At 28.3% G+C, this 26,322-nt stretch overlaps 2 protein-coding genes across 5 annotated transcripts in view; one reads left to right on the top strand and one right to left on the bottom strand.

The window, feature by feature from the left end:
- LOC103577457 (kinesin-like protein KIF13A) overlaps nt 1–22,407 on the top strand; it is a 43,155-nt gene extending 20,748 nt beyond the window's left edge. For 2 of the 3 annotated variants that reach the window (XM_008558095.3, XM_008558093.3), the window contains exons 3-15: nt 6,868–7,031; nt 8,034–8,302; nt 9,113–9,952; nt 10,112–10,361; nt 10,430–10,572; nt 10,737–11,084; nt 11,215–13,108; nt 13,188–13,330; nt 13,689–13,863; nt 18,392–18,537; nt 19,057–20,059; nt 20,320–20,496; nt 21,079–22,407. In XM_008558095.3, coding sequence (XP_008556317.1) covers nt 6,868–7,031; nt 8,034–8,302; nt 9,113–9,952; nt 10,112–10,361; nt 10,430–10,572; nt 10,737–11,084; nt 11,215–13,108; nt 13,188–13,330; nt 13,689–13,863; nt 18,392–18,537; nt 19,057–20,059; nt 20,320–20,496; nt 21,079–21,167 — 5,641 coding nt within the window. In that variant the 3' untranslated portion in view covers nt 21,168–22,407. The remainder of the gene's footprint in view (nt 1–6,867; nt 7,032–8,033; nt 8,303–9,112; nt 9,953–10,111; nt 10,362–10,429; nt 10,573–10,736; nt 11,085–11,214; nt 13,109–13,187; nt 13,331–13,688; nt 13,864–18,391; nt 18,538–19,056; nt 20,060–20,319; nt 20,497–21,078) is intronic. The other variant, XM_008558094.3, reaches the window with a different exon arrangement.
- A 2,341-nt stretch (nt 22,408–24,748) lies between these two features.
- LOC103577459 (O-glucosyltransferase rumi homolog) overlaps nt 24,749–26,322 on the bottom strand; it is a 28,963-nt gene continuing 27,389 nt past the window's right edge. For both annotated transcript variants that reach the window (XM_053738080.1, XM_053738081.1), the window contains one exon: nt 24,749–25,315. The gene's annotated coding sequence lies outside the window, so the exon portion shown is untranslated. The remainder of the gene's footprint in view (nt 25,316–26,322) is intronic.

Genomic DNA, 26,322 nt, shown 5'->3' with positions numbered 1-26,322 from the left:
GAGTAAATATTTAATTTTTGTGAACCCTTAGTATTAATACATATTTGATAAATTACTAAAATAAATTCAGTGGAATTAACTTGTTAAATTTTAATGAATTATTACATTATAAATTAATAGTACAAAAGGGTGGCGAAGAATTACGTCGTTAAATGTCAACACTACCCTTTAGGAAAGTACCTCGAATATACTAAAGTCCTCCAAGTTTAGTGAAAATTTTCTCTATTTTAGATGTCCTTGAGACAGCATGAGTAAACTAACGGTCTGGATAGAGCATAAATAAACATACATTTATATCGTAATAAAGTACATATACTAGAGTAATATTCACATATATTCAGTATAAAATATAGTATTTAATATATATGAAATAAAATTAAAAAATTCTATAATACGACTCTACTATTCATAAAATGATATAGAGTTATCAAAGTAATTGAATGATAGAATATTTAAATTTAAATTAAAATCATAAATATTAATTAATAAATTTTATTATATAGCTATTCAATAAAGTATGTGATAATAATTAATCTTCATAACTAGTGGTCGATTCACAATTTTCTGGTCCGATATCAACTGTTGGACAATTCAAATCCACGAGAATAACCACTGTAGATTAATGTTTATCACTTCTACGTTGGTTTTATATCTATATATATTTATATATGTGTACACTAGGTACTGTATATATGCAATGTAAAGTACAGAAACTGTCTGTGCCAAATTGTCCATTTAGTATCGAATTTCGTGCAAGCAATTCTCCAGCATCAACTTCTTTATCAATGAAACTACGCTCCGGTTGTTTCTAGTTGATCGCACTATAAACTACTCTCATACCAGAAAATCTAAGTTCTATCTATTGTACAGATGTTGCATTTGTTACTTAAACTTTGTATGTCAAAATAAACAGTAATCTAGTGCATATTATGTTTACTCAAGACATCACAATGAGAAAATGAATTCTCCTTGGAAATTTATGCTGGAAAAAGGGAAATGAAATGTTTTTAAAATGGAAAATAAAATAATTAATTAGGAAAAAGAGATTTTTATATGTATGCAAACTACCTGTTTTATTGACTTTCACCTCTGCCCGTATATTTTACTCTAACGTCCTACTTTCGTTGCAAGGGTTCAAAAGTGCGCTTGCGTGGCAGTAAAAGAAAAAAATATATTTTATAAAGTAGAGAATTTCTTTTAGTTATTTTAATTAAAATAGATATTCATTTCATTTCATTTGTTAGACTGAAAAAAATATTTTTCGTAAAAACAATATTTTTTTAAGCCGTAAGTCAATAAAAGTTATTATTTTATTAATTTCATATTTCGTTGAATGGATAATTTTCTTGGCAGAAGAAAATCCAATTTATTTACACTATTCCAAAAAAACAGATCAGCATATTTCAGCTGCTCAATTTTCTTCGATTAAGAAAATGATTTTGAATTTTAGCGCTAAAATATATTGGGTTTAAAATTTCCCAGGACATAATTTCTTGTAAGAAAAAAATGCAATATTTCAAAAGTTATTTTTCCTCTCAGTATATTACGACTTTTTTTTTTTTTCGTTTGTAATTAATGTTCATTGAAGTTGTAATTAAAGTTACAGTATTTCATAATATCGTGGAAGAAGCTTTGATGAATGTAGATGATAGAAGCTGGTTTGCAAGTTACCTAAATTAAATTCTTCCATCGAAAGCATTTGATTTAAATTTATAGACGGTCAGTAAATATCCTCTGGCTCTTGAAACACGAAAATTTCCACACGAAAGAAGAATAGGTATAAGGGATATTAAACCATAACGAGTACTTTTGATTATATTGCCGTGTAGGGATTCCGCTGTTAGGGGAATTGTGAGAAAATAGTGAGTGAGGGTTTGAACAAAGCTTTCCACATAGATTTTCTCGTTATCTTCTATGACAATTAATCCTTCGGGGTCACTCTAATGTCCTAGTAAAAGCTCCTCATGTCATAAATGTCAATAATTTATATCCCAGTATTAAATTTTTTATTAAATTCCTAACGAAAAAAAAAATCCTTGTATTTTTTTATATTTATTCCTCGCGATTGAGCTTTGAAAAGAACATAAAATTTTATATATATATAGAAGTATATCATTTTTCCAGACGAGAGATAAAGTAACCATTAAAAAAATTTATTATACATAAATTATCAAAGAGTAATTGAATGTTATTTATCATGACACCGGGTTGCATTCAGCCATTCATTATTCTCACAGTACCAAATCGCAAATGATAAGGGCTAAATGCTGGTGCAGAATCAGCAGCAGCAATCAGTACTTGACATGAGAATACTCGACGGGAGATCAAGTGATCATTCAGAGGATCCAATGACTAATTAACGTTTATATTTAATAAACCTGTGATTGAATTCTCATATAATAAATTACAATCAATATATAAATCAAATTCGATTAAACTAAAATAACATCATTTGTTTTAATTTTCCAATCAACGTCGACAAAAATAAAACTAGAAACTTTCTCTAGAGAATTCAATACTTTTTCGTTTTAACTCTTTCTATTTTTGTTTTATAATTATAGGTTCCTGATGAGTGCTTCGTTCATAGTACTCCCGTGAGACACTCATTGCAATCAAACTTCCACTCGTAGCCTGATAAATCCGGAAACTAAATTGCGCAGAACATTAAATGAAAATTAGAATCACCTCATATTGTATACTTTTGTTGATGTCAACTGAATAGACTGAAAAAAAGTAACTTGGAATTAGTCTTCTCTTCTAACAAGAAATTCGTTGGAAATTTCTTATCTGATGTCATTTTCCCGAAAAAATTTCAAGATTTCACTCAAAATCATTTTCTTAATCGAAGAAAGCTCAATTCAATTCAAAATTTGCTGATTTTTGTTTTTTTGGAATAAAGTAAATTTCGGTTTATTTGTGAATTAGGATATTAAGCGTGTAATTGGCGAACACACGAATTAGAACGTCCTCTCTAGCGTGTATAAAATTTTTCACCCGATCTACACCTGAAAGCTTAAATTTTTTCCTCTATTTGTAGAAAAAGTTGCGCATGCGCTAATTTTTCTCATAAGAACAAAGAACTTTTCCTCTAAGCAGGGCAGGAATTTGAATTCGATGCAGGTTTAGTGAAAAATTCTTCTTCAAAGTAAACAGAAAATGAATACTGTAATAATTTGTACTGATTAAACTTAAGGGAATATGGTTTTTACAAAAGTTAGTTGTTTTTCACTGTACGAAAATTTCAGTCCAAAATCCAAGGCAATATTAAGACAAATAATAAAATCACGTAAAAGTAATAAACTTTTGTGGCATGACTTTTAATTACTCAGGCCAATTGTTTGCTAATTAGAGTTGCTGTACTTCTTAATATACTCTTCAAACTTTTTTCTTATATATTTTTCTTGGGTTTCCATTTTCTTGTTTTTTTTTTAACCCACCTACTCTTTAAAGTTTTATTTTTTATCTTCAAAGCACGGTCACAGTCGCTTGTCCATTAGCACTTAAAAGTTTAGTCTCAAAGTTTATCGTCAACTCTTGTGTATAAAATTAAATTAGAAATAGGTCTCATAAAGGAACTCTCCAGAAGATAGACTCGTTACCTTAACACATTTTATTAGACACAAAAGAATCCAAAACTATCTACGCAAAACTTCCAAAGGCATTGTTATCATTTTAATCTCCTGAATTGTTTATTTTACATTGTAACCGCGTAATTAAACAACAAGTACTTTTGTCATTCGTTTTTTTAATTGTACCCGTTGTATAAATATTTACTCAATAGCTAAAATTAAATAAACAACAAAACATATCATTCAAAAGCTTTTGTTCATCATTCGAAATCATCTTTTAAGTAAAACCTGTTTTGTCAATAATTTATCCAGTTTTTTCTTTTTCTGCTAGATAAAACTGGTTATCTTGAAACCTTTCACTTTATTACGTACACTTTATTATTTAATCCAGTTTATTCAGTCAACTTGGTAATTTTCATTGCGACATTTATCGAAAACTTTTTTTTTCTATTACATCTTATATTAAATATTCATAATAAAATTATTTAATAAGCAGTATCTGGAAAACGCTTCCATTAAAAAGCTATACAGTATTTTTAATAATACCCACGAGCTTTTCATTTAATTCTGTACTTAAGCAGTTTTTAATGATATCTTAAACTCGCTCGCTGAAAAATGTTAATTGCAACTAAATTACCCGCTACATTGTTACCATTATTGTTATTATTAGTATAGTGGCATTAAGACAATCTTAAGCTAGGCATCAAGACGTGGTTATTAAATCCTAGCCAGCTACGATCAATTAACAGCCATAGGATCGCACCTAGCCCACACAAACTTGGTCACTGGCACTGCACGCAAACATTAAAAGCTTAGCTTGCGTGACGAAAGCTCGACCTTCCTAACCATCATCAGCTATATTAGTCCACTCTACCTGCCCACATATTTATTATTTTCCCCTTCAATTTGTAAACTTTCGTCGGGCTACTAAACAAAGAGAAAATATCAAATCCATTGGAAATCACGCGATAACTAGTCAAAAAAATTTACAGTAAAAAAAACGACCAATAATTTATTCGATATTAAATCGAGTATATTTATATTAAAAGGAAAATACAATGTTGAAATAAAACAAGGATCTTGGGTTGTTTTCAAAGAGTTCCATTAGCGAATTGCTCGAGTAAAAAATATGCGCTTGCAAGATAAAGAAAAAGCTCGGGTTTTTTTTTATTTTCCTGTTTCTTTATACTTTTTTACACTCGCTGTTTCTTTTGTATCATTGAAAGTACCGCAAAACCGACAATGAGTTAGTGCAGACTTAAATTGGCTGGTTTATTTTTACTTTCTTTTTTTTCTTTGCTACGAAAAAAAAAAAAAAAAAAATGGAATTTCTGATAAATAATAAGTGGCTATTGACCCTTTGCTATTTAATATTTATCATGATAAATTATTGATAATTGATAGCACCCTTTATCACGGTGATTTACGACATCAACATTGAATTAATTTACATGAGTAAGCATGTGTGATTTTATGATTATGCAAGTGCGCACTGCACTACTAGAGACTCATAGGCCGAGGCTAAATGGTGTCAGCCATTTAAATGAATTTTAAACCAACGAATCAACCAACAAAAAAAAATTTATATAAAAAATAAATGTATACAGCAAAGGTATTATAGACAGAAAAGTTTCCCCTATTTATTTCCCAGTCTGCTTTCTGCGGAAGAAAAGGGCTTAGAAAAAAATTTATTCTCTGTATCTAAGTTGTGTGGGAGTGCCTTTTAGTACAAATACTTTGTAGAATAGATGGAAAACATTTTATTGTGCTTGGAACGTTTATTGTTCTGATGAGCACGACTCAAAATCACCACATCGTCAACCGCGCACAATAAAAAATAAAAAAAACTAGTCTTTCATGAATATCCTTTGTGCATCGACACTTTGAAATTTTTCAATCTGACATTTCGATTAGACTGATCTAAATTTTTATTATAAAAAATAATTTCAAATGGAAATAAAGAAATATAGGAATGAGTATTTTTAAATTTTTATTTAAAAATATGAAATAATTCCGTAGATTTTATTTCTACATGAAAATAGGACACGTGTCCGGCGAAGTGAACTTTGATTTTATTCGACAGTTACTGCTCCATTTGCAGCAAACGAGTTTTCGATTGTCAGCGATCCGCGACAATTCGAAAGACATGAAAGACACCAAATGAATGAACTAGACAAAGAAATAAAAACAAAAAGACCGGGATGATAGGAAGAATATAAAAGTCTAGTCATCTCTGGTACAGCTCCGATGATCGAGTTTCTAGAAAACAAGGACACATAAAACAGTTATCTATTTCCGATTGCTAAATTTTATACTGACAATATCAAATAAATGCATAGTAAAATTTGAAAGTAAAAATAATCGTCAGTTTCTTCAGCTTTAGAACCCCGTAAAATTTTCTATCAGCAACCAGTGTAAAAAAAAATTGTTTACTATTCTAAACTTCAAAATGTGACACAACGAACTTCTTTTGAACATTTTTTAAATTTTTGAACAGGTTCTATGACAACTGATCCCCAACAAGTGATCACACGACAACTGATCTAACTGACAACTGGCCCAACTGACAACTAATCTAATTCATCAGTTTCATCAAGATCTTCATTGTCATCATCTTCAAAATCTTCATTTTCATCATTTTAAACCGTATGTCGACGGGATCAGATGTCGGTGGTATCAATTTGTAGGGATCACTTGTCGTTGTATAAAATTGTTGGGATCAGTTGACGGCACACCGTTGAAGATCAGTTTTTACTGAACGTATTTTGCACTGAAAAATGTTAATTTCTAGTATTAAGTTACTAGTTTCTGTGTACAGATTTTCAGAAGTTTGAAAAAAGTTTGTCATTGTGTCACGCTTCGAAGTTGAAAACAGTCAACACTTTTTTAACCTTTGAACACTTTTTTTTTTTTTTTTATACGGGAAAGTAGAGTAATTTGGAAATTGTCGATGAATAATTCCTTAATTGATAATTTGATAGGTGAATACTTTAATCAACAATAAATTTAACAAAACTCTCAAGGGCCAGCAGAATCGTAAGTTTAAAGTTAGAGAAGAAAACTTGTAACTACGGTTTGAAACAATCTCAATCTCGTTTCAGATAGAAGCAGTCTGAGTTATCCAATTAAATTACGTTCCATGCCCTTGGTTATATCGAGATAATGCTCCCGTCAATACCGATTACTTTTTCGTTCTTATTTATAAAACTTTAGTTTATTTTATTTTTAATGCTCCATTTAACATCAACCCTTAACTTCCTATTTTAATAAAAATAATAATAATAATTTAACTTTACAGAAATAAACCCAAGACGTTTGCTTTTGATCACTGCTTCTATTCATTGGATCCTGGTAGTGAAAATTTTGCTAGCCAAGATTTTGTATTTGATGCTCTCGGACGTGATATTTTGGACAATGCATTCCAGGGTTACAATGCCTGCATTTTCGCTTATGGACAAACCGGTAAGTTATTCATACAGCAAATACTTTTTTATTTTTCTTAGTATGGAAAATTTCTTGAGTTTGCTTTCGAGTATTGTTGCTTACTTTTGTAATATAAGTTTGCCCCAATTCAACTTTTTATGCATACATATGATATATATGTACATGTATATGTATATTTTCCTCAATTTAACAATCTACAAAATGCACGGGCGAACAATAGAACAAAAGACCACTCGATACTTTTTTGTTTAGCTTCACTGGCACTTGAAATGTCACAATTGTGGATATTAAAAGTATAAATATGAATGAAAAAAATATAAGAATGGATTATTTACAAATTTAAGTATTTTCATTAATATTAATGAAGTATGGCCGTTAAAAGGTTGTATTTCATTGTAATAAAAATAAGATTACACTTATAGGGCTTCGTGAAAGCATTAGAAAAGTCAGGAAGCTCTGATTAAACTTTGGTGTTTAAAATAAAAATAATAATAATTATAAAAAAGCAGTTTATTTTAGTTGAAGAAGAGGGGGAAGGGGGTAAAATGGAGTACTTGAAGAAAAATTTAATTTTCGGAACTCAAATACGTTTTTTTTTTAATGATATTCAAAGTGAAGTAGAAAAGTTTTCTGCTGCCGTTAAAAAAAAATTTGAATTTTTTGCGGGAAAAATGGGGGCTCTAAAAAAGTGAAAAAAAAAAACTTCGGAAAATTATATAAATTTGATTAAATTAAATTTTCTTGAATAATTTACATGAAGAAAAATGAAATTTCACATAATTATTGAATACTAAAAATAAAAAAAAAATTTTAATAGTTTTTACCATAAATGATGTCATTAACATTTTTTGATTAAGACTAGATTTTTGAAAAAGTTTTTTAAAAAAAATTAAAAAGTGATTTTGGAATTTTTAAAAAACTTTTTTTTATAAATTTTTTCCCGCTCTTCTCTATATTATATTTATTACAGAATAGTTTGTTATGAGGAGACATAACTTACAACTTTTAATTTGACTTTAGGTTCTGGGAAGTCTTACACAATGATGGGTAGTGGTGACAACAAAGGCATAATCCCGCGACTGTGTGACAACCTCTTCGACATGATTGCGAAGCAACAAAGCTCGGAATTAAGTTACAAGGTCGAGGTCTCGTACATGGAAATTTATAATGAAAAGGTACACGATCTACTGGATCCAAAACCCAACAAGCAATCCCTCAAAGTCAGGGAGCACAATGTTTTAGGACCTTACGTTGATGGATTGAGTCAACTTGCTGTTACTTCGTATCAGGTGAGAGCATTATTTATAGACATCCAATAGATAAATAAAACTCTACCATTTACTTAGTTATTTAGTACCGTATTTAATTACTTAGGATTTAAATTCTTTATATTTAAATAGTAATTTGTATAATTGGCGCATTGAAGTTTAGTATTCATGAATATTAAGTTTGAGATAGAAGTGGATTTAGTATAGGGGAGAAAAAAGATAACATTAAAGAGGTTGTTTAATTATAAAGACACTAATTGCAGTCTAACGTTATCATTATAGACATGGAATATAAAAATTTTTAAATTTAATGAGTAGTAATAAAATAAATTAGTTACTTTATTTTAATTATATTTATAAGATTTTAATTTAAATAATATTTAAGAGCATTTTCAGACAGTCTCTCCCTAGTTTTTTTAAATATTCAATTAATTCAAACATTTAAATTTTATTAATTAATTTAAAATAATTAAAGAGTAATCGAAAAAAAGACGATTTGAAAAAAAATTACTTACAGTAATTCTACGAAATTTGAATTACAATATTGACATGAAGATTTACCAAATTTTTTTCAACTCTTGAAGTGGTGACGTGTATTTATTTACCCCTTGTAGTAAAATTCACTTCAAAGTGGAGTAACTTCTTCTAAAATTCTAGAACTCTGAGTGACGAAGTGAATTTGGATTTAAATAAACTCCGAATTAACTCCTGATTTTTTCTAGTATACGTTGTCCTTTTTTTAATCAATTGATGGAAAAAGTGCGGGGGAGGGGGTGACACTGTCTGAGTGTCCATAAGTATATTAATTAATAAATATTATATTTGTTTCAGGATATCGACAATTTAATGACTGAAGGAAACAAATCTCGGACAGTGGCAGCGACAAATATGAATTCCGAGAGCTCACGTTCCCATGCTGTATTTTCAGTGATACTCACGCAAACATTGACCGACATGCGGAGTGGCGTAACCGGTGAAAAAGTGTCACGTATGAGTTTAGTTGATTTGGCTGGTAGTGAGAGAGCCGTTAAAACCGGAGCTGTCGGTGATCGACTTAAAGAAGGCAGTAATATTAATAAGTCATTAACAACGTTGGGTCTAGTCATCTCAAAATTAGCAGATCAGAATTCTGGTGGTAAAAATCGTGATAAGTTTGTACCCTATCGTGATTCTGTTTTAACATGGCTGTTGAAAGATAATTTGGGTGGAAACAGTAAAACCGTGATGGTGGCCACAATATCACCTGCGGCTGATAATTATGAGGAAACATTATCAACGCTGCGGTATGCCGATCGTGCTAAGAGAATAGTTAATCATGCTGTTGTTAATGAGGATCCTAATGCCAGAATAATCCGGGAATTGCGTCAAGAGGTTGAAGCGCTCAAAGAAATGCTGCTGCATGCTACTGGTCAGGGTCTGGCGGTTGGTCAGCGACGCACTGACCTGACGGAAAAAATATCCGCGTCCGAGCGATTGATGAAGGAAATGTCGCAAACTTGGGAGGAGAAATTAGTTAAGACTGAACGACTACAGCACGAACGGCAGCACGCGCTCGAGAAAATGGGAATAAGTGTCCAGGCCTCGGGAATTCAAGTGGAAAAAAATAAATTCTATTTAGTTAATTTGAATGACGACCCCAGTCTCAATGAGCTTTTGGTTTATTATTTAAAGGTCAGTTATTTATTTATCTTTATAAAGTGGACTCAAAGTATCAGTGATTTATTATTTATCTTCAACTGTCTCTTGAAACTGTTTCCTTAAATAATTAAATTACTAATGCCATTGTCTTGGTTTAAATATTTATTTATTGATCCGGATTTTATATTTCAGGAAAAGACTTTAGTCGGCGGTAGATCAGCGACGACAGAGCAGGATATTCAATTACACGGACTGGGTATTTTACCTGAGCACTGTGTAATAACCATCGAGGACTCAGCTCTCTACATGACACCTCTAAATGGAGCCAGATGTTTTGTAAATGGTAGTCAAGTCGTAGAAAAAACTCCATTATTACACGGGGATAGAATTGTATGGGGTAATCACCATTTCTTCCGAGTAAATTGTCCTCGCAGCGCTACCGGTAATTTTATTTTTTAGACACTACATAAAAATCTATATTAATTTTATTAATGCCGTCGTTTACTTTAGCTATCAGCAGTGAACCTCAGACACCGGCTCAAAATATTGACTACAACTTTGCCAAGGAGGAACTGATGTTAAATGAACTTTCAAACGATCCCATCCAGCGAGCTATTGCGCGCCTAGAGAGGCAGCACGAAGAAGATAAACAGGTAAACTTTTTTTAAATTTTCATGTAATTTTTTATAGCTGGTACTTCAACTTTTAACTCACACTTAATTTCTTGCTGTCGTCAACTCGGCTCAGTTTTTTTTTCTTTCATTTTTTTTTACATATATATGTAATGTATAGATCTTAATCTTGGTTGTTGCATTAGGTCGCTCTTGAGAAGCAGCGTCTGGAGTACGAACGTCAGTTTCAGCAGCTGCGCAACATTTTATCCCCATCTACTCCCTACTCTCCTTATGTACCTTATGACCCACTAAGAGGTAGTCACAGTGGTAAACTACCCGCCTGCACACCAACAACACAAATGCGAGTTGAAAAGTGGGCCCAGGAACGTGATGAAATGTTTAAGCGCAGTCTTGGTCAATTGAAAACTGATATACTTAAAGCCAATTCATTAGTACAAGAAGCGAATTTCCTGGCTGAGGAAATGGATAAGCAGACTAAGTTCAGTGTTACCCTACAGATACCTCCGTATAATTTAAGTCCTAATCGAAAGGTAATTAATCAATCAATTTATTTATTTTTTATTTTAATTATTGTTTGTCTTATTTATTTGTTTGTGTTGTGTTGTTATGTTTTGTTTTATTTGTTTTTCGTTTTTTTCCATCACACTCTTGGATATTTAGAGTGTATTTTTTCAGCGCGGTGCGTTTGTTAGTGAACCGGCGATTCTGGTAAAGCGTGCGAACATGGGTAGTCAAGTCTGGACAATGGAGAAACTGGAGAACAAATTGATCGACATGCGGGACATGTACGAAGAAAAAAAATACAACAATAACAGTCTGCCGCGATTGCCAGCAATAAAAGACGAAGTACCGGGAAAAACTCAGGACCCGTTTTACGAATCACAAGAGAATCATAATCTCATTGGAGTAGCAAATATATTTCTGGAGGTTTTATTTCACGATGTGAGACTCAATTATCATACGCCGATTATCAGTCAACAGGGAGAAGTCGCGGGTCGGCTTCAGGTTGAGATAAGTCGAGTAAGTGGACAGTTTCCCCAGGACAGAATATGCGAAGCTGCTTCTGAAACCTCTGGCTCGGATTCAGGTTCGTCTGAGCACGAGGACGACACGGGAACAAGTCAGATAACGTGTCGCGTGACAATTAAACAAGCAAGCGGACTCCCACTCTCACTAAGTCACTTTGTCTTCTGTCAATACACATTTTGGGGTCACCCTGAGCCAATTGTCGTCCCGCCAGTTGTCAATCCAGATTTACCAGCGACCAATTGCAACACAATTAATATTAATACCACTACCACAACTCCAAATCAACGTGACTCAATGACGTTTCAATTTAATCACACAAAAGACTTGACCGTACCCGTTAATGAAGAATTCATGGAACATTGCTCGGAAGGTGCACTAAGTATTGAAGTCTGGGGACACAGAAGCGCTGGTTTTTCGCGAAGTAAACCCGGATGGGAAGTAGAACAACAGTTAGCCAAAGCACGGTCCCTCGCTGACCGCTGGTCGGAATTGACGAGGAAAATTCAATTGTGGGTTGAAATACAAGAGCTGAATGAACAGGGTGAGTATTCACCCGTTGAAGTTGTGATGAAACCCGACGCAATGACCGGTGGGGTTTATCAACTACGTCAGGGACAGCAGCGTAGGATACAGGTGCGAGTTAAGCCCGTAAAAAATTCTGGTACGCTGCCCATAATATGTCAGTCTGTGCTAGACATAGCAGTCGGAAGTGTTTCCGTACGTAATCGCTACCAAATTCCACTGGACAGTTATCAAGATGAGGATTTAAATGTCCTGAGGGAAAAATGGAGCGACGCGTTGATGAGGCGACGGCAGTACCTGGATCAGCACATTCAGAAGTTGATAAACAAAAAAAATAAAACTGACCAAGATGGCGAGCGCGAGCAAAGTTTAGTTGACCAGTGGGTTAATTTAACTGAGGAACGTAATGCCGTATTAGTACCAGCAGCAGGTTCTGGAATACCTGGGGCTCCTGCTGACTGGAACCCACCTCCAGGTATGGAGCCACACATTCCCGTACTATTTCTTGATCTCAACGCCGACGATTTGTCGACTCACCAGTCTGGTGAAGAAGTTTCCATTACCGGTTTGAATTCCATAATATCTAAAGAACATGGTAATAAATTTTTTACTCTACCAATAATACGTCATTTAGAAAAAGACGTATGCGCTATTGCCGCATGGGACTCTAGTATACACGACGACGTTCATTTAAATCGCGTTACCGATACCAATGAACGGGTATTTTTAATATTAAAAACAACCGTCCGATTGTCACATCCAGCGCAGATGGACCTCGTGCTGCGGAAAAGACTCGCGCTTAATATTTACAAAAGACAAAGCATTGCTGATAGATTATTTAAGAGAATCGTACGTACTGACTGTCTAACCCAGACCGGGGTAACTTACGAAGTTGTTTCCAATATACCAAAGGCTAGCGAAGAGCTAGAGGACCGCGAAAGCTTGGCACAGATTGCCGCTAGTGGCGAAGACAGTGGACTGTGCGATGGAGAGACTTATATTGGTAAGTTATTTCCCAGGTTATTTAAATTTAAATTAATCATCATTTCTAGCATTAATTACATTAATTAATTAATCAATAGAAAAATATACAAGAGGTGTTTCGGCAGTCGAAAGCATTTTGACACTAGATCGATTGAGACAAAACGTCGCAGTTAAAGAACTACTCCAAGCACAGGGTCAACCATTGATGCGCAAGACAGCCAGCGTACCAAACTTTTCGCAGGTACTTCTGCCACTTCGTCGTCTTGGACGCACTGTAATGCTTACTCACTTATTTTTATAATTTTCAATCCTGTTTTTTTCACTTTAGTTTGCATCGTCAAATGGACTATTATTTTATGCACACTAACAAAAAAAAATTAATCCCTAATTATTTATTTACTTTGATTACCTTAACTTTTATTTTACTAATTTATAAACTTTATTTAATTACTTATTTATTTAACATTGCACTCTTCGGGCACTGGTCTGTCTCTCCGTCTATCTGATTCTCATTAAACGTTGCAAACTTTTTTTTACTGACTTATCTTTACTGATCCAATGTTTTTCTGTTTGTTTTTAAAATTAAAAACAAAAATTAGATAATGAGATTCGACACCTCCATGGAAACGCTGAGTGTCACGCGCTCAGAAAGTGTAACTGATCTCAATTCGGAACTTAATGGCCTACCTCATCACCCAAGACGGGCGTCAGTCGGACACGCGAGAAATGACGACAGTCTTCTCAACACGACACCATTGAAACCATTCGGAATCGGTAAGTCATTTACTTATTTATTTATTAAAAATAAATATATAATTATCATATATGTAGGTAGTAAAATTATTACAATTAACATAAAAAATTATTATGAATTTAAAATAATTTTCTATCGTACTTTCTATTGTCAATTAAATCCGACTGCCATAAAATTTTATTTTTCACCACAAAAATAACAATTTAAAAAAAAACAACAGGAATACATTAATTTTTTGATATTATATTTTTTCTCTAATTACTTTTGTTACTAAAAAAAAAAAACTCAACGGTAGTGACACAAGTACTGCAGCGAAAAGGTAATTTTATAAATAAAATCACTATGATTATAATTGCTGCATACACTGCATTATTATATTGGTTTACACGTGGCAGCGCTGCGTTTATTCCTTAATTAAATTGTCTCTTTTATTGGTATTTACATTGATACTTTTTTTTTTTTTTTTTTTTTTTTTTAATTCATTAATATTAATTGATAGTTTACGCTGTGCTGCCAATTTTGAGGTAGCATTTATTTTAAAAATCTAAATAAATTAAATATGCTCGGTAGCTTTATTGCGAACGTTTTACACTTTTTATTACACACTAGTACAATAATATAATTATTTAACACATTTCATTTTTTTTTAACAATTAAACAAATCTATAAATTTTTTTATTTATTTAAATAATTAACTCTTTAATTATTTTTGAAAAATTTGCTCGAGAATTTATTAATAAATAATTTAAAAAAAATGTTAATTAATAGATTAAAGAGTTGAATATTTAAAAGTGCATTTTTACATAATTAAAATATGAATAATAATTAGGATTAATTCATTAATTCATCAAATTATGCTTTGTTTAATTAATTAAAAAATATAATAAATTTTAAATTTATAAATTAAACGGCTTGTTTTTGAAGTGTTTGCTTATGCTGTGTTTCAAATTATACATAACCCTGTTATGATTGATTGATTAATTACTCAACTAACTAATTAATAAACATGTAATATATTTATTAATTTATTTTTTTATTTTTTTGTTTATAATTTAAAGTCGCGTTTTGAATATTTTTTAATATCTTTAACAAGCCGTGTTTATTTTTTTTTTTGTTTTTTTTTTTTTTTTTTGTGTAAATTCTCATTTCATTCACCACGCACTTGCATTTCTCATGTAAAAAAAAATTATATACTACAGGTTTACATGAGAAAAAATATTTAATCACTTGTTTAGAGTTTACACATAATAAGTATCTTTGTAATTAATTATAGATAATTAATTAATTTATAAAGTAACTTATTTGTAATTTGAATTTCACATTTTAATATTAATTTTATTGTAATAATAATGGGGGTATGAGAATGCTTCAGATTTACAAATTATTTAAAATTTTACAACGCAGTCATAAGTTTTCAAATACATAATTCGAAAATTTACTCGTAACTCAAAAAATTTTTTTTTACGACTTAAAATTGTCATATTTATTTTAATAATTCAAATTTTCGTCAGAGGTAAATAAAGTTAAGATACGAATTTTTGAAATCAATACTTTTTATTCGAAAACTGATCATAATTTTCTCGATTCGAATCGAATTGGAAAATTACAAATAATTTGAAAATTTTTGAATAATTCAAATTTATCAAATCCCGAATAGTAAACTTGGACATAAGTGCCAACAAAAATAAAATTTTAAATAATTTTCAAACGATTTTTTAATTAAAACGACTTTTTAAGGCGGAAAAAATAATTTCTATGACTCCTCGGCTCGACATCTGTACGTCTTATTTATTTAAGAAAACGGCTTTGAGACAAAATAAAATTCGTCGTCCTTTTAAAAGACATCTTCTGCTTTTCCAAAACTTGCACTGATGCAAGCATACATAATAATTAACATGCTAGTATCACTTAATTCACTAATTTTTTCAAATTTTAAAGACCGAAATAAATCATACTTTTATTAATAACAATTAAAAATACTAAATATTTAAATAATTAATAAAAATAAAGTTTTTAAGCATGGCTATTGTCATCTTGTCAATTTGGCCTATAGTATTTTTGGCACCCGGACAATAATGCTCTACCACTTGAAAAAAAATTTAAAAAAACAACTCATACAATAAAACTGATACAAAATTTATTTACGATAACATAATAATTAATAAATTAATTAATTTTACTGTGTTACTTATCTGTTCCTCTGTTTAATCCTACGTCTACTTCTACTACTATTTTGGCCCACCCAAGGCTCCATTCTCAACTCAGGTAAAAAATGGAGTCTTGATTTGATATTTAATTATCGAGATTAAAAAACGCCGGCGATTGATATTATTAATAATAATAATAAGTCATTAAATTTAAATAATAAATTTATCGTGAGTGGTTGAGTCTGTTGTTATGCCTATTCAGCATTTAAAAAATTTTTTTTTTAATTAATGCCTTGCTTCTAATTATCAATGTTTAGAAAATTAATATTTTTTATTAATTAATTAAATTCAGTAATAAATTTTGATGATTTTGACGTTAACAGAAAATTATCAATTTTCGAATTTCTTTTTCAACAAGTCTATTACAAAAATAAAAAAAAATAAAAAAATGCACATGTAGAGAATTAAAAAAACTACATGTGCAATTTTTAATAATATTTTTTTCCTGTAATTTTGCGTTTTTTGAAAGATTCTAAAAATTATAAGACGTCGACTGACTTTGATTTTTAAATATTAAAAAATTCTAAACATTGATAAGTAATTTAAAAATATTAATTGCTCAGCTATTCACGACTTATGCATGCATGCTTGTGTTTAAAAATAATCATTTTTTTTTTAATTTTACTAGAAAAAAAAATTCGCTTAATTAGACAATAATGATTTGTGTTGCTTAATAAATTTTAATTTAAAAAATCAATTCACAAAAGTCTAGACGCCAAATTAATTATCTTTTTTATTTTTAATTAAAAAACTAATTAACGCAACTTTAATTATTCTCACGTCAATGTCCATTTTATTTATCTCACTTTGTATTGACATTTATTTAATAATAAAACTCATATCGAGTTAATTATTTCAACTTAATGAGGTTTTCAACAGCAATTTGGTTTGTAGAGTAAATATTCATTAATATCTCATATAAATCAAACAATAACAATTAATCTAATTAAATAATAATAATAAGTTATAGTTTAAAGTCAAATTTAAAACATTGACGTTTTTTTTTTCTTTTACCTCTGGTTAACTTTTAAAAAATAAATTTGCTTGGATGTGCATGGAGTTACAACTTAGAAAAAAAGATTTTAAATTGCATCGCATGTATTACTGTGATAATTAGACAACTTGTGTAATAACATTTATTTAATTAACAAAATTAATTAGTAAATAAATTTTTTTTTGACTTTAAACTAACAATTAATAATAATGATGCTGACAGCAGTAGTTTAAAAAATTTATTTTTTTTAATAAACAAAATACTGACTTGAAAAATTATTGTTTCTTTTCTGATGACAACTTAACATCTAATTGTCAGGTGTCTGTCAGCATCATTAATAATAAATGATCATGAAGTTATCTGACAATTAAGATTTCCGGATTTTTTTTCAACGAATCCCTTGCAAAAAAAAAAAAAAATATGCACATGTAGAAAATTTAAAAATCTATAAGTGTAATTTTTTTAAATATTATTTTTTATAATGTGTCGTGGAAAAAATTCAAAAATTATTAGACTAACTTCAGTATCATAAATAATGAGTGTGAATGCAGCAGATATGAGACAAATTTTAAATTATAAATAAAAGAAAAAAAAATGCACATACAGATTTTTAAATTTTATAAAAGTGTATTTTTTAATTTTCATTCGATTTACGTTTTTTTTATTTATTTAAAAATATCTGCTGTATTTACAATCATAAATAATAACAAATAAAGTGAATGTTAGATTTAAATTTGAAAAATATTTTAGTGATAAATAAATCTGACATTTATTTTATAAATAATAATAATAAAATACAAAAACAAATTAACTAACTTACTAACAAAATAAAGGCTTTCTTTTAATGTTTATAACTGAAACGTTTGTCTCCTTTCAGCGAGACCAACTTTTCTGAATCTCAATCCAAACATCTCACTGACACGTGTGCAACAATCCACCTCTTCCAAGTGTAGGTGACACTTGCTTGGTGTTGTCGTAGAATTATCTTTTCTTTTTCTTTTTCTTTCCTTTTGTTTCATCATTTGTTTAATTATTTACCTTTATTTCATTTTATTTTATTTATTTTTAAAATTATATTATTTCATTTTTGTAGAAAGCTTATTCACTAAAAAAAAAATTAGAGCTTGTAGCAAACTCACTATTTATTTTTTAAAACCAATTTTATTATTTTTATTTATAATTATTTTTATTTTTATTTCAGCGCAGTTATTTTATTTATTTTATTATATTAAATAAAATAAAATAAATAGTGAATAGATTAATAGATTATTGTTTTAGTCTTTAGATGGAAGATTAAAATATTTGTAAAATGTTATATTTATTTTGTTATTTATTTAATTATTTAAGCATCACCAAATATGACCGGTAAGTTGGGTCTGCGTATGACGACATTACATGAAGAAACGTCACACAGTAATCATCCGGTATCTCCGATCCAAGATGACGACGAAGAAAAAAGTGATGCTGATTATTCTGAGTATGAAGCTTACAAGGTATTTTTTTTTTTATTAAAAACGCAACCGCAAGTCGCTAATTAACTAATTAATTAACTCATTACATGTCCGCTAAATCGGTCCTCGTTTTTTAATTTTATAGTAAAAAAAAATTTAATTCTAGTAATTTTTTATTCTAGATCGTTTAATATTTTTTTTTAATTTCCCGCCGAAAATTTCAAATTTTTTTAAATTATAAATTTTAATAAAATTAAAAAAAAATTATTTAAAATGAACTTAAAAAAAAATTTTATTTTGATAATTTTTTATTCTAGACCAAGTTTAACATTTTTTTAAATTTCCCGCCAAAAATTTCAAATTTTAAAAGTTATAAGCTTTAATAAAGTTTTATTCTAATAATTTTTTATTCTAGGTTAAGTTTAATATTTTTAAACTGTCCGCGAAAAATTCAAAATTTTAAAAAAAATTATACTCTAATGAGTTAATTAATTTATTTACTAGTTAATTAATAAATAAATTTTGAAGATCAAGTATCAAAACCCATAATATTAATTTTAGGCACCGACAAAGTTTGTGAAGCCACTAACAACTTCACGTACACTTGACTCACTGGCAGAGCTTCAATCAACCAAGATTAATACACCGAGTATGAGTAGCAGTGGTTATGGATCTCAAGCCGTATCAACAACAAATTTGACCTCCGATGACTCGATGTCGATAAAATCAATCAGCGTTGACGAGACACCTGACTTAGAGTATCGCAATTTAATTGACTTCAAAAAACCCGAAAAAATGGACAGCTCATTGGTTGAAGAAACTCCAGAAGAATATTTAGGAGAAATAAACACCGACTTAGATAATTTGACTGTCTCACAACGAATAGCAGACGACGTACGACAGACCGAGACAGCAAGACCGGAAAATCCGGATATCAGCAAACGTTTCTCCAACCCCTTTAATAAAAATGACAGTGAAGAATTAAATACGCAAAGTAATTCATCGATTGATGACAAAGATCACGAAGATAAAAGAAATGAAATGGAAATCAGCCAAGGGTCAAGTGACGATAGTCCTCTGGAGGGCAATTCAATTGTCAATACAAAACTTCCACCTGGTAAAGTTGTGCGGAGACGGAAACAATCCGGTAGTTCTGCCTCGAGAACTTCAAATATTAATATTAATAATAATAATAACAATAATAATAGCAGTAATAATAATAATAATCAACACCGAGCTTCATTTCCAATGGTCCGTCCACACCTCTCGGAAAGTAAAGTCGCAGCACAACTAGAGCATATACTTCAGCAACCAGATATGGGCTACGAGAATGGTGACAATAGTTCGTCAGCAGAACGTATCGACGACGATATGAGCGATAAAAATTCCGGATTCGGTTCACGACACGATTTAACGAGAATAGAACCTCCTCTGCCTGACTGGGTGGTAGTTGGCGAGTCCGTTATGGTGAGACCTTACAGTTATTGCGGCGTTATTGCATATATTGGACCCACGGAATTTGCATCTGGCACTTGGATTGGTGTCGAGCTTGATGCTCCAACCGGTACGTTTATTAATTGAATAAAAATATCTCCTTTATATTCATTTTTATTTTTGTTATTTTATTTAACGGGGCCAGAAAAAATTTTTTTGATCCATGAAATAAACAATTTATTGGAAATCTTGGTAAAATTGATTGGCCAATTAAAACTTTGACTTTTTTTTTTTTTTTTTTTTTTTAATAAATTTACTCTAGTGGTTTAAAAAAAGTTTAGTCTCGTTATTTTGTTTACTGTTTTGTGAAGTAGTTAAATATTTGTTTAGGTAAAAATGATGGTGCTGTTAATGGGCAACGTTATTTCACATGTAGACCCAAGTGTGGAATATTTGTTAAAGTAGATAAACTAATTCAAGACAGAAGAGGTAGAGCTTTAAGAAGTTTTACTAAACAGGAAACAGCACCACCTCCATCATCTACTATGCGCAGAAGTGTCAGTCGAGGTATTTTTATTAAAATAAATTATTATGTGTTTTAAAGTGGGTCATCTACAAGCAATTTTTTTTTCATCTTATAAATTCGTAGTAAATTTGCAGTTTTCGGATAATCAATTTTTGGTTAAATGACTAACATTTAAACTATTGATTTTACAAAAAAAAAGTCCTCAGAAAAATGTTCATAACTCAAACAGTTTCTATGCTATAAGAGTTTAAATTTTATTTATTTGGAAAATTACATTTGGTTTTTTTTTAAAATTCAAATCGACTTTAAAAATACATCAGAGTAATATAAAATATAAATATATGTTGCAAAAAGTTTTTATTATGACAGAAAATATGACATTATTTTTTTATTATAAATAAGTAATTATTCTAATTTTTTTTTTTTAATTTTTCACACAAAAAAAAAGGAATTTTTTGGCGAGAAAAATTTTTCTAGTTGTTGTACGGAATTTTTATGTGATATACGAAGTCATTGATGTGTTGGAGAATTTTCTATAAAATTATAAGAAGGAATAAAAAAATTGCTGCCAAGTGATCCATACTGATATATTCGAATTGATAAAATAATATAATAAATTGTAGGTGAAGGTTTACATTCATTGCATCGAAGCCGAAGTCGTGGTGAAGGCCTTTCAACAACCGGTACTCGATATCCATCGCGTGGAAAATGAGCCCATTTGGTATAAATAAAATCATCTACAATAAAATATACAATACAATACCATTAAATAAAACAATATCTTACAATTAGTTGCTACATGCCTACACTATATGTAGCAGCGGTGTTTTCAGTCCTCTAGTATAATAAATAGAGCAGCTAATTGATTACGATTATCATTGTTGTCATAAAAATTTATCAGTACAGTAAAAAATTACTTTGAGCATTAGTACATTTGTTTAAAACCATTCGACGCAATCGAACTAAATAATTATTTAATAAAAGACGTCGCCAGTCAGGCATATTTATTCTCACTAGAAGTAGAAAAAAAAAATAACATTGAAAAATATTTAAAAATGATAAATAATTTTTAAGCATTCCATTGAATTTATTTCATTTATTAAAATCCATCTCTTTATTTCATATATATATTTCATGTTAATTGTTTTCTTTAATCGTTCGTTATTTTACATAATTGGGCATTCAAATGTCCCGCGCCTAAATTTAAATTTTACAATAAACTAATTTGTAATAAAAAAAATATAAATAATGATTTTAATTAAAATACAATAACAATAAAAAAAAAATAGCGCGATAAAGACAAGTCGGTAATAAAAAAAAAATCGACGTAATATCTTACACGATTACTTTCCAAAATTACTTGTATGGTAATTTAATCCACAGGAAAAGTATCGTAATTAATTAAAATAATTGTTAATCACCATCTTAACAATTACCCATAAAAAATAATAATAAATAATTATAATTATTAATGAATTAATTATCTACGTGTGTAGATTATTTAAAAAAGATTTTATATGTATACAGTTGTTTAATATTGTATTTTTTTAGCGCGACCTGTTCCTTATTATAATTTTTTTTTTTAATTAATTAAATTAATTTAATTATTATTTTTAATTATTATTGTACCATACAGTTGACACTATTATTTTTTTATGTTACTACATGAGTACGGTTTTTATTTATAAATAAAAAAAAATAAATAAATAAACTAATAATAATTAATAATTACATAAATTAAAATGTCGAATGCTTGGGTGCATTCCGACGGCTTTTAAGTGTTTGTTAATATAATTATAATTATTATTTAAAAAAAAAAATGAATTATAAATGAAAACTACAATTTAAGTTTAATAATTAAGTAATTAAAAAAAATGTGCAGTAGGGATGCAATATTAGTAAATTAAGTTTAGCCATTAGGGATTAATAAATTACTTGCTTAATTGAATATATATTTGTGTAATTATTATTATTATTATTATTATTATTATTATTATTATTATTATTATTATTACTATAATTAATTAATTAATTAAATATTATTGATTGTATTTAAAAAAAAAAAACTGTGACCACTCTAAATTATCGGTATTTATTTTCTCTGTTTATTTTATTAATATTTTATTTTAAATAATTATAATTATTAATTATTTATAATTAATTTGGCTCATGGATTCCTAGTCTTTTAAGTAATAAAAAATAATTCAATTAAATAATTATAATTACAATTAAAAATATATAAAAATACTGAAATCCTCTTGTGAAGCAAAATCAAATTTAAAAAAAAAGGGCTAAGAATATTTTTTTTGAAATTTTCTGAGAGGTACATGTGTGAAATAACAATACGAGTAAACATAAATTTAAAATGCTTACACTTAAGATTTAAGTGAAAATATAAATTTGTCCATATTGTGAAAAACAAAACTATTCCTGTCCATTTAGAACAATACTAATTATTAATATATACATATATATATATATATATATTATCATTATTAATAAATAAACAATTGTATGTAATATTTATTGAATAAAATAATCGTCTTGATCGTGACATTTTCTTTTTAAATTTATTTTTATTTATTTATAAATAAATAAATTTTTTGAAATAAGAAAAGGTTACGATCACAGAGGCACCTGTCCATTTTTGGTAATTAAAGTTATTAAATATTAAAAAGTATCACGAATAAGTACTCATGTCACGTGCTCATTTATGAGCTTTATTAAAACATAAATATTAATTTCATTTATTTGTTTTATTATTGAATTTATTGATTAATAAATTAATTTTAAAAAATATCACGACATTTAAAAAAAATTTATAAATTTTTATTGTAATCTGAATTTCTCTCATTCCTGTCCCGCCTTTTGACGGCAGCTAATATAATGGTTAATAGAATAAGTACATCAAGTAATGATACTAATTAAAAAAAAAATAATTAATATTGCGCACAGCTATGTATGTACATAAAGAATCGCTCGATCTTTGTCCTTAGACGCCCACTAAGTAAATTAAAAATCTGTAGATATGGAATATTTATTTCCAGTGTGAAAAATAATAATAATTTCCTGTACTTGCCAACAAAGTTATTCATTTAAATAATTAATAAATTTTTTTTTCTTAGCGTGTTATATTAAGCTCTGGTACAGAGAAAAAAAAATTTCTTGGGTCAAATAAAAATTTTCTTGAAGAGAGTAAAAATTTTTTGCGCAAAGAAATTTTTTTCTGGGCTCAAAAAAACTTTTACTTTATAAATTAAAACTAAAATTTTTCTTGGAGCAAAAAAAAAATTTTTTGAGGCGAGAAAAAAATTCTTGAGCTAAGAAATTATTTTTTTTTGTCTAAGCCTTTGAAACTTTGCTATAATAATTAATAAATTAATTAAATAAAAATATCTATTAGCGCTAGACTGGTAACAGAAAAAAATACGAGTGCTGTCATAAATAAAAAATCGTGAGATAAAAATAAATATAAATAATATATATATAAATAAATATACTATCATTGTAATTGTATTATTTTTAAAGCAGTCAATAACTAAGAAAAAATAAATGAAACTAAAACTACAGATTGACATTTAATAATATTTAATAATTTAACATTAATTTCAAAGTATTATTAAATCTATCCAATTTATAAAACTATATATTAAATAAGTAACTTAATAATTAATTAATTAATAAATATACAAACTGTAAAACGTTCATTTTTATTTATATAAACAAATAAATTATTTAATTTACTGGTATATTGATGATAATTTTAGTACACAAATATTACAATACTTTATTTATATTTCGTATTTTATTTACTGAGTTTTATTTGCTCGTGTTCTGATTCACACTCATAAAATACGATTACATTTTTATATGAATGAATGGGTCTTAGAATTGTAGCGTTTTTTTTTTCGATAAAAAATTTATGAAAATTTATGATAGTCAATAAAACGAATGGAATTTTATTGGACACAAAAAAAATTATTTTCTAAGATAATTTTATTGGTCTATAGAAAATTTTATATAAAAATTTATCAGAACTTATAAGAATTTTTTTTTTAATTTTTTAAAATTTGATTCAAATTTTAAATTAAATATTTTTTTTTCTCATAAGTTCTAATTATTTCAAATTTAATTTTCGTGAAATTTTTTTTTAATTAAAATTTATTGAATTTTTTAAAATTACATATATAAATATATTAATATATTTATGATATATTAAGAAGTTTATAAATTTAAAAAAAAAAAAAAATAAAAGATTTTCTATGTAGCTTAAAAATTTTTTAAAATTCCAGATAAAACCAAAAATTCTCGCGAGAATTTTTTATAAAATTAAAAAAATTCCATGGGTGTAATAGAACTCATATATGCATGAAATTAAATTAATGAATAATCAAACAAGTAAACTCACTTGATTCCAAGTACTCGAACACGTAAAGAAATAAACTTTTCCTTCCGGCCGCGGATACAATTTTTTTTTTTAAAAAACAAACAAAATGTAGCAGTCGATGTCCTGGTGAATCACATACGACTTATATCTACGTTCTTATTTAAATAGAATGGAATGAGTCCTGGATGTCAGTGACTTAGGCCAAGGTTCTCTTTGTCCTACCAAAAGTTTTATTGACCGCAACAGAAACTCCCATTGCTCATGTTTAAATTATTGATAATAAAATAACAATGACTTACTCTAATCGATGTTCCTACCTTTTAGGACTCATCCTCATACATATCATTATTATTATTATTAAAAAAAGAATTCTGCTCGTACGTGGCCAAGTGAGTAAGGAAAAAGTTATGATCCAGTCAGACAATTTTGATGATTCCTCGACAAAACCCTTTTATGTTAATTTATATCTGGATCTAAAAGCAAATGCAAGTGAATTTATTTATCTTATGCATATAAATAAGCAGATATTTAAATAATTAAATTAAATATGTATATATAAGTTACATTTACTTATGATTTTATTTTCACACAACTCATCGGGTCGAAGAACAAATTATTCATATTTTTATAATTCTTTTAAATTACTTATTAATTCTAAGTAATTTACTATCAATGGAAAACTACTAATACATATCATACTTTTATATATATATATATATATATATATATATATATATATATATATATATATATACATATATTGGATGACTCTTCGTACAATGACTTATTTTTTAAATTTGAAATGAAATTAAAATTTTTTTATTTTATTTTATTTTAAAACTTTTTAATGGAAATTTAAAAAGTATATTTATTGAATGTCTTCATATATTTTACTTTTATAAAAGAGTTGTCAGAAAAATAAAGTATTTTTTTTTTTTTTTTTTTTTTTTTTTACTTGAACAAAATGTTTATGATTTATTAAAAGAAAAAGTGTCCAGTTGTGCTTAATATTTAATTAATTAAATTATTAGAAGATAGATAATTATTAATTTTTTTTTCTGAACAGATGAATTTGTTTCCGGTAAGAAAATTTAACTGAAATACAAAAGAAGTTTATTTGATTTCTTGTTGAATCTTTATTCATTTTTAATTTAAAATATAATTATTATTATATCTGTAGAAAAAATTAAATTATTTTAGAGATTATGAGGGAGAATGTAGCAGTCATCAGACAAATTTAAAATTATAAATAAATAGAGTAAATAATTAAACAAAAATAATATTTATAAAAAAAGCACTTATTAGTTATTTAATTTTTTAGATGCGCATTTTTTAAAATTTTATTCTATTAATTATTTATTCTGTTGATCAATAGTTTTAAATTTGTCTATCTGCCACTCTTACACTCATCAGAGGGTCATGCTTATTAGTTTTTATTTGAATAATTACAAGTGCCGCCCCCATGAAACTGAAAAAAAAA

Source organism: Microplitis demolitor, chromosome 4 (assembly GCF_026212275.2).
Source record: "Microplitis demolitor isolate Queensland-Clemson2020A chromosome 4, iyMicDemo2.1a, whole genome shotgun sequence".
NCBI lineage: Eukaryota > Metazoa > Arthropoda > Insecta > Hymenoptera > Braconidae > Microplitis > Microplitis demolitor.
This window is presented reverse-complemented; position numbering and strand designations above follow the sequence as displayed.